Source organism: Oryx dammah, unplaced genomic scaffold (genome assembly GCF_014754425.2).
Source record: "Oryx dammah isolate SB20612 unplaced genomic scaffold, SCBI_Odam_1.1 HiC_scaffold_26, whole genome shotgun sequence".
Lineage (NCBI taxonomy): Eukaryota > Metazoa > Chordata > Mammalia > Artiodactyla > Bovidae > Oryx > Oryx dammah.
Window position 1 is genome coordinate 48,128,202 of NW_024070210.1, and position 15,550 is coordinate 48,143,751.

Here is a 15,550-nt window from a genome sequence, read left to right on the forward strand (position 1 = left end):
CCCATGTACTACAGCACACTAGGCTTCCCTGTCCTTCACTATCTCCCAGAATTTGATCAAACTCATGTCCATTGAGTCACTGAAGCCATCCAACCATCTCATCCTCTGTTTCCGCCTTCTCCTCCTGCCCTCAATTTTTCCTAGCATCACAGTCTTTTCCAATGAGTTGACTCTTTGCATCAGGTGGCCAAAGTGTTGGACCTTCAGCATCAGTCCTTCCAATGAATATTCAAGGTTGATTTCCTTTAGGATTGACTGGTTTGATCTCCTTGCTGTCCAAGGGATTCTCGAGAGTCTTCTCCAGCATCACAGTCAGAAAGCATCAGTTCTTCGGTGCTCATCTTTCCTTATAGTCCAACTCTCACATCCATACATGACTATTGGAAAAACCATAGCCTTGACTAGATGGAACTTTGTTGGCAAAGTAATGTTTCTGCTTTTCAATATGCTATCTAAGTTGGTCATAACTTTCCTTCCAAGCTGTAAGCGTCTTTTAATTTCATGGCTGCAGTCACCATCTGCAGTGATTTGGGAGCCCAAACAAATAGTCTGACACTGTTTCCCCATCTATTTCCCATGAAGTGATGGGACCAGAAGCCATGATCTTCGTTTTCTGAATGTTGAGCTTTAAGCCAACTTTATCACTCTCCTCTTTCACTTTCATCAAGAGGCTTTTTAGCTCCTCTTCACTTTCTGCCATAAGGGTGGTGTCATCTGCATATCTGAGGTTATTGATATTTCTCCTGGCAATCTTGATTCCAGCTTGTGCTTCTTCCAGCCCAGCGTTTCTCATGATGTACTCTGCATAGAAGTTAAATAAGCAGGGTGACAATATACAGCCTTGACGTACTCCATTTCCTATTTGGAACCAGTCTGTTGTTCCATGTCCAGTTCTAACTGTTGCTTCCTGACCTGCATATAGGTTTCTCAAGAGGCAGGTCAGGTGGTCTGGTATTCCCATCTCTTTCAGAATTTTCCATAGTGTATTGTGATCCACACAGTCAAAGGCTTTGGCATAGTCAATAAAGCAGAAATAGATTTTTGTCCTTTATTGTGCCCATCTTGAATGAATAGCAAGTCTGAAATCTAGTCCATTTATATACTATTACATTGTCTTCTGGATAGTTTACTAACAACCAGATTTTGGGAACATGACTTGTCTGTAAAGTAGAGATTCTCTGCAGTTGAGTTTATAATCATGCTACGTCATCTGCTATAAATTCAAGGTCATCTTGAGAATTCTTTGTGTTGCTGCAAAGAACTGTATCAGGAGCTATCACCAAAGATAATGGCTTGGAAACTGTTCTATTTGAAAAATAAGTCACAGTTTTTGGTTTTGCTAGAATAGAACTTTATTTATGGTATCAAGATTTTTAAAAATGGTTTTATATTTTAAAGTATGCGATAAAATTTGATACATTAATCTTGGTAATATTTTCCCATATCAGAAGATTTTAGAAAACAATATCAAGTGGCTTATAATTCAAAAGAGTTGTTTGACTTGATAATTCTCTGGAATTTCAGATTATAAATAAAAAACGAAAACAATTAAAAGCTTTAAATTAGGATGAAATGCATTTGTTATACAATTTTATGTCCATTAAAATTTGATTACAGAGAAAATATAGGCTAAAATTATGTGCTTATAAGTTCTAAAAAAATATGACATCCTTGCTTTAAGAAAATGACCCTATTTACTTCCAGCTGTAGAATGTGTTTTGAGATAGTTTGCTGTTTGGGATGAGGGGCTGTGTTGCTTGATACAGGGTCCTTTTAGACCATCACTGCATACCTGGAAAATGAAGCAGATGCTGGTCTGTGGCTGGGTGCTGGTGGGAGTGTCTTGTCTTATTAACACGCTGTTTTATCTGAGTCACAGAATCATCCAAGTGAATGAGTCAGATGAAAAGCAAGCTATATATTTTCTCAAGCTCTGAAATCTGCCATATTTGACAGAAGTGATATTTAAACAATCACGTGGTAAAATCCATTTTTAACAAAAGCAGTTTTCACGTTCAGTTCTACATAATGAGAACATTCCAAAATGCATTGGCCCATCTTAACATTACTTTGCTCATGTGGAGAAAATGAATTCTGATGGTAAGATCCATATACAGATAAAAATATATGTATACATATATTTGTATATATTCAATACCAGAGATGATCCTTCCCTGTCTGTTAGCAGTCAATTCATGTTTAAATGAAGAGATTTCTCTTTGGGAGTGCGGTTCATGTTCACACCTGATTTGACAAAATCTGATGGCTGGCACAAAATACCTTCTGATTGTATGAGACTTTACAGAGCATCTCTCTGGAACTGACAACAATCTTACAATGAGAGCATGCATACATGGTTATTTTCCTTTGACAGATGAAGAACCAGGAACCCAGAGAGGTGAAGTATGTTGCTTCAGTTTAAACATTTGGTAAGTGGTAAAAGCAGGGTGTTTCCCCTGAATGCTGGTTAACACAGAAGAAGATAAGACAGAGGGTGAATGGATCTGTGAATTACTTTCTCTAAGCTGGGCTGCTGATGTGATGTTTGGAAAGTGGCTTTGCTTCTGTCACTTATGAGATCCCTACCAGGTGCTGAAAAGTACACATGGTATTAGACCCCAGCAAACTGTAACCAACAGCCAGATATACTTTTTACACCTCCTGGAGTGTGTGTGTGTGTGTATTTAAGAAGACATAACATATATTTACAATTATCCCTAAATCACCAAAATACCATATTGAGAAATAGCTTTAACTTTTTTCAAGAGCATTTTTCTATACAATCATTCCAATATAGGTATAAAATATATAAATACAGCCTTGGCACACTTTACCTTTGCAGGTGCACTGGAATACTTTCCCTTTTGCCTTATTCTGCTCAACCCTGACTTTTGATTGTTTCAAAATTCCTTTACGCATCTCTAAGTTCCTTGAGGATGGGGATGGATTTCTTTGAAGCTGACAACTCTCACCGTTTGGCCTAGACAGAACTATGCCTATCACAGGCATTCAGTAAACCTTTGTTGAATGCATGCACAGGATTTTTACGTACTTCTATTTAGCTAAAGTAGAAGTCTATCTCTAGCATTTTGCCTAGAGTTTTGGATTTATAGCAAAATATTTTCATAGTAAACAGTTTTTTAAAAAGCATAAGAAACATGGTAATAAATTTAATACAAATGATGCACTGTAACTATTCTTTGGTAATTTTTAACAGATTATTTGGTTTGACTAAAGTGTAATACTAAAGATATAAAAATGCAACTACAGAAACTAGCTTAATCTGTAAACATCATAAACCCTGTAAACATGTAAGTGCTACACAACTGTGCAAGTGTAAGGAACGACTAGTAAAGGCAAGTATTAGACATTTAACTTAGTTCTTCAAGGCATATTTAGGAATACTGCTTTGTCGAGCTTTAGTTTGAAGAAGGAATTCTTTTAACTAGATGAAAACAGTAAAGAGTAATGGCTCTATCAATGAGCCATAGGATATACAGGCAAGAGGGAGGCACTGATACCTTTCAACCTTCGCAAATCTGAATTTGCTTCACATGTCCTATGAACTACCTTGTTTAGTAAAACCGCATACTAACAAAAGCCAAATACTTTTAAAATGAAGAAGTAAACAGCTTTTTGTAAGTGAATCAGTTGACTGAAAATATAGGTAACACACTTTGCAAGATTTTTCCAAAAACCTGCCACTGCCCGTGCAGTAGGCAGGTCTAAAAAATAATAACTAGCTGCAGGCAGCACTGAATATATTGTCGTGTACTCAGTATTGAACTTTTTTACCCCAAATTTCAGTTCTCCTTCTCAAAAAAAATCACACTTTTCACACATGTCACTTATCACAGGTATTCACAGTAATCATTTCAGTAGTTTAAGAAAGAACTGCCTGGCAAATACTGTAAAAGAGGTAAATCCAAGGACAAAACTCATGTTTTCAGGCACACAGGACTTAAATCCTTGGGTGTGAACTCAAAATAGAACGAAACAACTATGTAAAGGCAACACATTACTAAAATGAATGAAATAATGGAAGAGTTGTCACACTAGCTCTTCTAATTCGTTGACACGATTTTCTCCAATATCTGAGAAGCATCAATAGCCAAGGATTAGTAGTTCCCTGGAAAATTTTAAGTCAAGATTTTGCTTTAAAAAAAAGTGGCAGTAAAACACCATAAATGGTTACTTAAAATCTAATCAACGCCATCAAAACCCTGAGTGTTCTCAATGGCCATCTGAAGTTTATCCCATAATTCTTCAAATGATTCATAGGGTGGCAAGTCCAGGCGATTAAAGCTGAAAGAACAGAGAGAGGCTGGTTATGACGGACAGTGACAAAGGGACAAAGCAAGTTCCCAGGGCGAACTATTCACAGTGCAGCTATTTGTGACAGAATGTTCCAACAGCAGGAAAAGACCTTTTCTCCTCAGGGAGAAGGAAGGTCTAGGCTTGGACTCAAGGTGTGGACTCTCTTCATGACTTCTTGGTGGTGATCTCTCACCTCCACCCTGACTTCCAAATGTTTGGGTTCCTGTCATTTGAACCTTCAAGAGGAAATGTTCTAGCCCTTTGTGGAATGGCTTATCATTCATGTGATGGAGGCAACATATCATCAGCAGTTCAGATGTGTCTCTCCAGTGTTCAGCTACCCGGACTTAAAGCCCAAGCCTGCCTGGTAAACAAACACCTGTTCCTGAGTTAGTCTTACTGTCTCTCCATCCTCTCCCTCCCATCCCCCACCTCCTTATCTGCCACCAACACAGCACAGAGGGAACTAGACCTTCTGTGCCTAGACTGAGAGAGGACCTTCTCTCTCTGAGGACTTGGTTCTCTAGGGTCAAAGAAACTGCTTACCAGGTATGAGCTCTTGGCAGCTTCTCAGGTGTGCCCCACTGCTCAACTGTAAATGACTGTGGTCCGTTTGAGCCTACAAGGAAAAGAAGTTACTTTGGTTTCATTTAGCCTTTATAGGAGCTCCTGAACATTTCACAACTCACTTTTGCTAATGCAGAAGTTAAAACACACAGATCATTCATCTAGTTTCTTTAAATTCAAAAGAAATAATGCTATCTTGGGCTGATGACTTTACTATCCAGCCACGAAATGAGGACTCCTATCAGTTTATCTGTGATCAAGGTATCACTCTGACCTAGGGGGCATGTCTAATGGGACTTTCGCTGTTCCCCAGCCCTGCATTTTCATATACCACCTCTATCATCAGTCAGTTCAGTCGCTCAGTCGTGTCCAGCTTTTTGCGACCCCATGAATCGCAGCACGCCGGGCCTCCCTGTCCATCACCAACTCCCGGAGTTCACTCAGGCTCACGTCCATCGAGTCAGTGATGCCATCCAGCCATCTCATCCTCTGTCGTCCCCTTCTCCTCCCGGTACACAGAAAATGGGCATTTTTTTGAGTCCCACTGAAAACAGCTTTAATTTTTTTCTAATTATTTTTCTCTATTGCTTTTTTTGCAGTAAGATTATATAATGAAAGATGTAAAGATCACCTGAAATTCCACTGTTAAATCTAAGTAAACATCCTGTCATTAATCTTTTTCTGCATATGCATAGAATTTTATGTGCATGGGATCATTTATACATGCTACATTTTTTCTCTTATTATGAACATTCTTAGAAACTTTTTCTTCCTTTGGAGTTTTATTCAATTATTTCTTTTGCAATTCCCAACGTCCTCCAACCTCCCAGGTCATCAATGCTAACAACCTGATGAGTCACCTTCCTTACTTTTCTCTATGTCTCAGACTCATATCCAAATATGTGTGTGAGAGCGTAACTGTCAGAAGCAGTACTAAAAATACTATTTTCCATACTACTGTTTTCTCAAAAAGCACTGCTGTTCACACATCACCCATCATAATTATATCTACAGTTCAGTACTTTTGTCATTGTATTTTCCACAACATGGAATCATATATATTTTCCGAGCCTCTTGATTCTCTCACCTGAACACTCCATTTGAAAAACTCCCTATTAAGTCAACCAATATAAATGTAACACAATTCTTCTTTCTTAGGGGGCTAAGCCACACTTCATATGGGATGCCAGTTCCACAAACAGGGCTCAAACCCGAGTGGAAAGGATCAAACCCCTGCTGTGGAAGTGTGAACTGCCAGGGAAGTCCCCGTAACATACTATTTATTGGCTTGATAATACTGTATTGTAATATTAACATTCTGAAGCAACTTCTACTTCTTTTGTAAATCCATAAGAATTTGAATTTATAGTCTAACACTAATAACTCTGGACCTGTGTATGAGATAGTGTGTTAGTCGCTTAGTCGTGTCTGACTCTTTGCGACCCCATGGACTGTAGCCAGCCAGGTCCCTCTGTCCATGGAATTTCCCAGGCAAGTATACTGGAGTGGATAGCCATTCCCTTCTCCGGAGGATCTTCCTGAACCAGAGGTCAAAGCTGGATCTCCTACATCACAGGCAGATTCTTTACCATCTGAGCCACCAGGGAAGCCAGTATGTGAAATATCTCCTCCAAATTCCAAAAAATGCATGCCATCAGTGGGTGACTGTAGGTCTGGGCTACATATAAAAGGACAGTGGAGCTAGAGATGGAGGGGGTGCTTGCCCTGCTTTGATTTTCTCTACTGACTGGATAAAGAGCAGGAAGAGAGAATGGAATGTGAGTCAGGGGAAACCACTGGAAAGACAAATCCAGTCAGGTGGGGAATGAGCATGTTGTTGAGTGGCCACTCTATAGTCTCATCCTTCTCCTTGGGAGAGAAGAGGCAGCTGCCTGACAGGTTCTGCAAACAGATGTTCAGTTAAGCTTAACAAGGAATCCACATAGGCCAAAGAGGGGATAGAAGGGTTCTGTTCTTGGCTATACTTCCTCTGAAAGAGTTGTTTTTCTTGATATCTTTTAAAGCAAGTACATGCCATTCCAATAAACAGAATATTTAACTATGTTTATTCCATTCTTTCCCCCAAATGTATTCTACTATGATACACTCTGTATTTTGTTGTACACTTATTAACACCCTGTGGAACTTTATATGCTATCTATCTTAAACCATCACACCACGGCAATGTTTTTTTCTGTAACAGAATGCAGAGTGGGAATCAAATTTAAAATTCAAGAATGGAAAGTAACTTGAATCATTTCCTGCGTTCAGTTTTCTCTTTTGCTATCTTACTGAGAGTCCCTTGGACTGTAGATATAATTGTGATGGGTGATGTGTGAAGGGGATCAAACCAGTAAATCCTAAAGGAAATAAACCCTGCATATTCATTGGAAGGACTTCTGCTAAAGCTGAAGTACTTTGATGCTAAAGCTCCAGTACTTTGGCCATCTAATGTGAAGAGCTGATTGACTGGAAAAGATCCTGATGCTGGGAAAGACTGAAGGCAAAAGGAGAAGAGGGCAGCAGAGGATGAGAAGGTTAAATAGCATCACTGACTCAATGGACATGAATTTGAGCAAACTCTGGGAGACAGTGAAGGACAGGCAAGCCTGGCATGCTACAGTTCATGGGCTTGCAAAGAGTTGGACATGATTTAGCAACTGAACAACAAACAACAACAACTAAATAGAAGGTGTACATATATTTTGATCTTCTGCAGTGTATCTAACTGTAATCATTTAAAACTATGAATTCTTTTAAATTAATTAAACATTTGCACACATGAAAGAAGACTGAAGACTAGTCAGTCATGAAAAAGACAACTGGCATCAGCTCCATTTTTAAATGATCTATGGAAAATCCATACCATACAGTTCAGCAAATCCATTCATAGGCACACGTGACGTGCCAGTGACAAACTGAAGTAATCGTATTCTTTTTTCTGAGTCCATCATTAAAACAGCCTGCATAAAATAAAAGCAGCATTTAGGAACATCACTGGAAAAAATGTTAACAAAACTACCCTGAAAAATGTTACCAGAGTTTAGTTAGAGCCTGAATCATCACTTATGAAATTTGCATGTTTCCTTTACTTCAAGTTGTGTTTATGGTGGTTTACAAAGTTCTTGAGACTCCATTTCCAAGGCTTCATGGTAACTGTTTAGAATGGGGTTATAGCCTAACAAAGTGACAAAGTTTCCTCTTGGATGTGACTATGTGGCTTTTTAAAAACTGTATTTACTGGCATACCCATTTCTCTATCACATTCCAAGGAGCCAAGTAGGAGTCCCAGAGAATACACTGCAGGTTACAAGTTCCCTTGAAGAACCCCTTCTTTAGTAAGGGACCAAGAGCCTATCTCTCTCAGCTAACACTGCCACTTACTACATTTTGCTTATCTACAAATAAGTATGTATGGAGGTAAATGTATATAGTACAAAATAAAAAATAATTTTTATGGGGCTATATACTGGGTTGGCCAAGAAGTTCATCTGGTTTAAAAGTAAAATATTTTTCATTTTCACCAAGAACTTAACTGAATAACATATTCCTTAACTGAGCAAACTTTCTGGCCCACCCAATATATTTTTTGTCTTATCTATATGTGATCCACTAGTATAGGTAAATATGATTCAATCTATCAAAAAGTAACGTAAGAAAATAGAAGCCACCTATTACCTTCCAAAACCACTGGATGACTTGATGATTTATGCTGTAGCCATTTTTGTACTTTGTGTGTTCTCTCCAGTCATTCACATCCACATCTCCCAAGCCACACATCAGAAGCTACATAAGAAGAAATGTCAAACTGTAGACAAGAAAAATCAGGGATACAAAAGTCCTGTTTTAAGATAAAAGCAATATTTCTTACCTCTAGTTCATTTTCATCAAAAATTTTGATGAGATCCTGTGGTATCAGTTCAAAAAATCCCTAGAAGAAAGAATGTATTTAAAACCCTTGTTAGTGGGGTCAATGGACAATTCCATACTTCAGTTTCTGGGTGGGACTGGAGAAATCCCATACCCACACAGATTCCTACCCCTACATGGTTCATGGGCTATTTAACTGACATTTCAATGTCAGCAAGAAAGTACACATGTCTGTTCTCCCATTAATTCCTCAAAGTGGCTATTTTCAAACCACCTCACACCTTTCAAGCTTCCTTCTTCACCGTGTCACCCTTTACAGCAGATAATTTCTATTTGAGAGAGAAAATAAAAGCAGTTCTGCCGGATGGAATTCCCTTCAACATTCTGCACCCCCACTTAGCACCAACATCCATGAGGGTCTTGTTCCCATTGCAGTGGAGAGAGGGACCACTTCCTCTCTGAGCTTCATTTGTTTCCCCAAGGACGTCTTCACCAAATCTTTACTAGCTCATGGTTTTTTTTTTTTTTTAGATTTTTTGGGGGATGTGGATTATTTTTCAAGTCTTTATTGAATTTGTTACAATACTGCTTTTATGTTTTGGTATTTTGGACACGAGGCTTGTGGGATCTTAGTTCCCCAACCAGGGATGGAACCTGCACCTCCTCCATTGGAAGGCAAAGTTTTAACCACTAGACCATCAGGGAAGTCCCTATTAACTCACTCTTGATGCATCTGAATTTCTTCAAGCCATATCTACTTTCAAACAAAATAAGAAAACAAACCCCCCTTTCTTCTCTTCATACCCGTGTTCTGGACAGTGTTACTACACATTACCAAATCCATTTGCTCCCCCTTATCTATCCCTCAACCACTGCAATCTGACCTCTTCACCAATGCTTCCCTGAAACTGTCCTGGAGAAAGTCAAAGACAACTTTGTGGCTACATCCAATGAATACTTTCTAGTTCCCTATCTTATCTGACTTCTCTATACTAGGATATTGTTGACAATACCTTTGTTCTTGAAACTCTGTCTGCTGTTGATGGTTTCCCTCTTATGTCTCTGCCTTTGCTGATTTTCTCTGATGTCTCCTTTCCTCCTGTCCACTCCTTAAATGTTGGTGTTCCCACATCCCCATGTGTGGCTATCCACTTTCACCATTCTTACCATTCTTTTGAATTTTCCGTCTTGTTTAGTCCACAGCTCCACAGAAAGCAGACAGTCCCCAGATCTCCATCCTTTAAATCACCCTGAGCTATAAATCTCCCTTCCTGAGTATCATTCATGTACATGTATAGCTCTGTTCCCGCTGTCCTGATCATTTCCCCTGGGGTGAGTCCAGCACTTGCTCGACTAGCCTCCGCTGCTTGTCTTGCCCTCCTCTAGCTTACTATTCATTCATACCACTTTCAGAAAGATCTGAGCAAAATATACACTGAATCTTGGTATTTTATTGTTAGCAGCCTTTAATGCCACCTTTCTTCCTCAATGGACTTCAGAGAAAACACCAAACAAATAGGCCCTTCATCATCTGGTTCCTCCCATCTCTCCAGACTTAGTTTGCTTCTTACATCCCCATTGGCTCAGATGGTAAAGAATCTGCCTGCAAAGTAGGTGACCCGGGTTGGATCCCTTGGTTGGGAAGATGCCCCAGAGAAGGGAATGGCTACCACTCCAGTATTCTTGCCTGATGAATTCCATGGTCAGAGGAGCTTGGTGGGCTACAGTCCATGGGGTTACAAAGAGTCAAACACGACTGGGCAGTTAACACTTGCATCCTCTCATCCAGTACAACTGCTTGTATTTTCTCTAATGTGTGCCCAGTTTGTCTTATTACTAGACTTTACATGTGTTGCTCCCTCTGCTTGGAACTGTATTTCCTTCTTCTCTGTGGCTGGCCAATCCCTCTACCCTTCCCATGCCCCTGCCCCCACCTCTCCCTGCTCTGGTTTCTACCTCTCTTCTCTACTCACCTAGTACTGTGGGCTTCCCTGGTCCATTTCACCCTTAGATTCTCTGCTCCTCAACAACAGGACCTACTTCCTTTTGCCTTGCATAGCACCAGACACACGGTCAGTGCTCAGTATTGAATAAATAAAAAAGTGTGTGATATTTAACAGAAGACTTTTAATTAGCTTAGGAAATGAGTGCTCTGGCAACAGCCTAAATGTTCATCAATTTGGAATTTTTAGTGACTCATAAATTTACATTATGAATAAAATACAGCTACGAAGAAAGGTCACTCTATATCTTGATATGTAAAATGCCTCTAGTAAGTATTTGACAAGAGAAGAAAGGGAGTCACAAACCAACATGTGTGGCACGATCCCATTTAGGAAAAGACACAAATGGCATGTTCCAGGGGTTCCCAGGGTCTTCCCTAGTGGCCCAGATAGCAAAGAATCTGCCAGCAATGCAGGAGGAGAGCTGGGTTCAGTCCTTGGGTTGGGAAGATCCCCTGGAGAAGGGAATGGTTACCCACTCCAGTATTTCTGCAAGGAGAATTCCACAGACAGAGAAGCCTGGCGGGCTACAGTTCATGGAGTTGAGAAGAGTTGGACATGATGAGTGACTAACACTTTCACTTTTCAGGGGTTCACAACCCTTGGGGCATGAATAAGTGCTGGTCTGGGGAACTGGGCCACACAGCAGGTGGTGGAGGTGGGTGAGCCAGTGAAGCTTCATCTGCTATTCCCCATGACTTACATTCCTGCTGAACTATCCCTCCACCTGACCTGAAAATCCACAGAAAAATTGTGTTCCATGAAATCGGTCCCTGGGGCCAAAAGATTGGGGTCTGCTGATATATTCCACATCCCTCTAGGACTCTTGTACCTTTGTTCACCTATGTTTACTTAAGGTGAGGGGAGGGGACTATAAAAGGTGAGGGGGGATCCATGCTACAGAGGACTGTTTATTGCATGGAGTTCTTGAATGATTGCTTTTTAACTCAACATCTATTCATTTACTCTGTTAGTATGAAAACAAGGGCTTCCCTGGTAGCTCAGCTGGTAAAGAATCCACCTGCAATGCAGGAGACCCCAGTTCAATTTCTAGGTCAGGAAGATCCCCTGGAGAAGGGAAAGATTACCCACTCCAGTGTTCCTGGGCTTCCCTGGTGGCTCAGCTGGTAAAGAGTCCACCTGCAATGTGGGAGACCTGGGTTTGATCACTGGGTTGGGAAAATCTCCTAGAGAAGGGAATGGCTACCCACTCCAGTATTCGGGCATGGAGAATTCCATGGAGTGTATAGTACATGGGGTTGCAAAGAGTCAGACATGACTGAGTGACTTCACTTTACTTCAGTATGAAAACACAGGCTTCCTTGGTGGCTCAGAGAGTAAAGAATCTGCCTGCAATGCAGGAGACCTGGGTTTGATCCCTGGGTGGGGAAGATCCCCTGGAGAAGGAAATGGCAACCCACTCCAGTATTCTTGCCTGGAGAATTCCATGAACAGAGGAGCCTGGTGGGCTACAGTTCATGGAATTGCAGAGTTGGACACAACTGAGTGAGTAACACTTTACTTCAGCATGAAAACATAATTCAAAATGGCTTTAAAAAGCAAATCACATACTACTTTTTTCTCTGATACAATAAGGCCCCTTTTTTCTCTGATATGATATGGACCATGCTTTGAAACTATAGGATAGGAAACAAAAGAAAATGAATACCTCTTTAAAAGCAGCCATTTGCTTCTGGATTCGGTTTACAAATCGCCATTGTATTACAAGACTAGAAGAAATAAAACATTTTATCTTTTCCACAGGGAATAAGAAAAGATGTTCAGGTACACGTATTCTGGTTAGAAACAAAGATTACATACTAGTTAAGTCCAAGGTAAGAACTGAATGAGTAAGTAAAAGTACAGAATTGTTATAGAAAAGAATATTGAGACTCTGACTCTAGAGAAAGAAAAAGAAGATAACAAAGAATCTTCACAGAAAGAAGTACAAAAATTATTTCTAATGAAGTATTTACTAAAAATAGTAAAGTATAACAAAATACTTACTAAATATATTCCTTTTTGTTCTTATTGGTGACAACTATTTCTGATCCACCACTTTTCAACTCATGTTGATGTGTCTGAAATTAAGAATGATACCTTGTATGTTATTTTAGTGAAAAAAATAAAGTATACATATTACAGTTATATAAGAAGCCTGGTGTTTTAAATTAAATCCACTCAAAAGCTAAGGAAACTTGAAATATTGGTTTTACTAAAATACATATGGAATGAGTCAAAAGTCAAAGAAGCAGAAATTCTTTCTGAGAGACAGCTTTTGTTATGGGGAAATAAATTTTAAAATAGAATGCAGAAATGTGTTGAGTATATGCATTATTTAATGTCTAAATTTATAAAATTTTGCTTAAGTTATTAAACTTAAGTTCTAAAACTTCACAATTTATGTACAATTTAAATAAATCAAAATTTACAAACCTGTCCAAAAAGTTCTTCATCTATGACAAACCTGAGGTCCAATTCTGTTGGATCATTTTCAAGAATCCATCTTAATGAATTGTAATACTCACTATCCTAGATGGGATAAATTGCATATTTAAAATTTCTGTACAGAAAGAAGATATCTGAATCTGCAAAGAAAGTAGCCGAAGGTCTGAATAACTGGACAAAAGATGAAAAGGTCAGATGGATCTCTTTTACACACACACACACACACACACACACACGTTACAAAAAGAGATGAATAGTAAGTACATGAGTATAAATACAGATATTGGGACTTCCCTGGCAGTCCAGTGGTTAGGATGCCATACCTCCACTGCAGGGGGGATGTGAATTCCATTCCTGGTTGGGAAAGTAAGATCCAGCATGCCACAGGGTGTGGCCAAAAAAAAAAGGCATTTATCAATAGCACGGTGCTGCTTAAAAGTTTAGAAGTCTATTTCTGTTTGGAAGCAGTGGAGGTACAGATTTTTATTATCCAGTTAAAAGATCAGTTCTGAGATAGATATATCCTAACTTCCATGATATTCAGGGGCTCTCAGCACCAGTCCATATGGCCAATGAGACTGTGTTTGAAATGCTTAAGTAACTGAGGAGACTGCTATTTATATTTGGCCCTAAATTGAAGAAAAATCTCAAATTAAATACAGAACCTTAATTTTCTAACTCCAATAACTATGCAGTGTTATGATTTATAAAGAACTATACTGTTCATGGGCTTCCCACGTTGCACTAATGGTAAAGAACACACCTGCCAGTGCAGGAGACATAAGAGACGCAGGTTCAATCCTGGGTTGGGAAGATTCCCTGGAGGAGGGCATAGCAGCCCACTCCAGTGTTCTTGACTGAAGAACCCCATGGACAGAGAAGCCTGGAGGGCTATAGTTCATAGGGTCGCAAAGAGTCAGACACGACTGAAGCGACTAAGCATGCATGCACATAGTGTTCATACTGATAATATGTCACAAGAAAGGGACTTGGTACCATGGAAGAGGCCTTGGAATCCACGTGTTCTACACGTTGTATGATGCTATTCAGCATGGGTTATAAGGGTATAGCCAAGGATTTAATTCTTGGGTTTCTGTTTCTCTGTAGTAGCCTAATTTCTAAAGTTTGCTTTGGACTGCCAGTTTGAAAACATGTCATTCATCACAAATGATCACAATTCAAATACTGATACAAGAGACACATAAAATTATTATATATAGCATACTGAAGTATTTAGGGAGAAATTTACTCATACCTGAAACTTTCTTTGAAATGCATCAAAGAAATAAGATGGATTGATGGATAGGGAGCAGACATGTGGATAAGTATGTCATGAAGTAAGTATGGATAAAAAGCCAATTGTGGAATCTGGGTGGTAGATATACACATATCCATTGTAAAACTTTTTCAACTCTATTCTATATTAGTAAATTCTCAAAATAAAATGTTGGGGGAAATGTTCATTTATATTCGGAACATCTGTTGATTTCATCATTAAAAAGTAAGTCTTTAAAATATTCAGTTGCCTGTTAAATTATACTTTATATAATAAGTGAAAAAGACATACCACTGACTCCATATCATGAAGTGTTATTGGCTTGTGCAGCATCATCTTATAAAACGGGCGGATGAAAAAACCTTGCAAAAAATCAAATATATTTAAAATGATTACCAAGCAAAAGAAATCAGATAATTACATACCAAAAAGTTTTATGCTTAATGTTAACGATCTGAGTAAAGTAAATCAGAAAGAGAAAAATAAATATTGTATATTAATGCATATAAACGGAATCTATAAAAATGGTACTGATGAACCTATTTGCAAGGCAGGAATAGAGACACAGACATAGAGAACAGACTTGCAGACACAGCGGGGGAAGGAGAGGGTGGGATGAATTGAAAGAGTAGCATTAAAACACATACACTACCAGGGGGCAGTACTAAGATGGGAGAGGAACAGGACAGGGAGACCACTTTCTCGCCCACAAATTCATCCAAAGATCATTTGAACACTGAGCAAATACCACAAAACAACTTCTGGATGCTGGCGGAGGACACCAGGCACCCAGAAAGGCAGCCCATTGTCTTTGAAAGGAGGTAGGACAAAATATAAAAAGATAAAAAGAGTGACAAAACAGTTAGGGATGGAGACCCATCCTGGTGAGGGAGTCACAAAAGAGGAGAAGTTTCCAAACACCAGGAAACCCTTTCACTGGTGGGTCTGTGGGGAGTTTTGGGATCTCAGAGGGCAACATAACCGGGAGGAAAAAATAAATAAAACCCACAGATTACACGCCTAACTGCAACTCCCAGCAGAGAAGTAGCCCAGACGCTGGCGTCCGCCA

The 15,550-nt window shown here is 39.4% G+C and overlaps 1 protein-coding gene across 3 annotated transcripts in view; it reads right to left on the bottom strand.

Annotated features, from left to right (window-relative positions):
• Positions 1-2,649: 2,649 nt before the first annotated feature.
• Positions 2,650-15,550, bottom strand: part of NEDD4 (NEDD4 E3 ubiquitin protein ligase) — a 145,948-nt gene continuing 133,047 nt past the window's right edge. For all 3 annotated transcript variants that reach the window (XM_040226588.1, XM_040226587.1, XM_040226584.1), the window contains 9 exons: positions 14,773-14,843; positions 13,194-13,289; positions 12,765-12,838; positions 12,427-12,487; positions 8,756-8,815; positions 8,563-8,670; positions 7,751-7,847; positions 4,864-4,936; positions 2,650-4,305 (listed from right to left, as the gene is read on the bottom strand). In XM_040226588.1, coding sequence (XP_040082522.1) covers positions 4,203-4,305; positions 4,864-4,936; positions 7,751-7,847; positions 8,563-8,670; positions 8,756-8,815; positions 12,427-12,487; positions 12,765-12,838; positions 13,194-13,289; positions 14,773-14,843 — 743 coding nt within the window. In that variant the 3' untranslated portion in view covers positions 2,650-4,202. The remainder of the gene's footprint in view (positions 4,306-4,863; positions 4,937-7,750; positions 7,848-8,562; positions 8,671-8,755; positions 8,816-12,426; positions 12,488-12,764; positions 12,839-13,193; positions 13,290-14,772; positions 14,844-15,550) is intronic.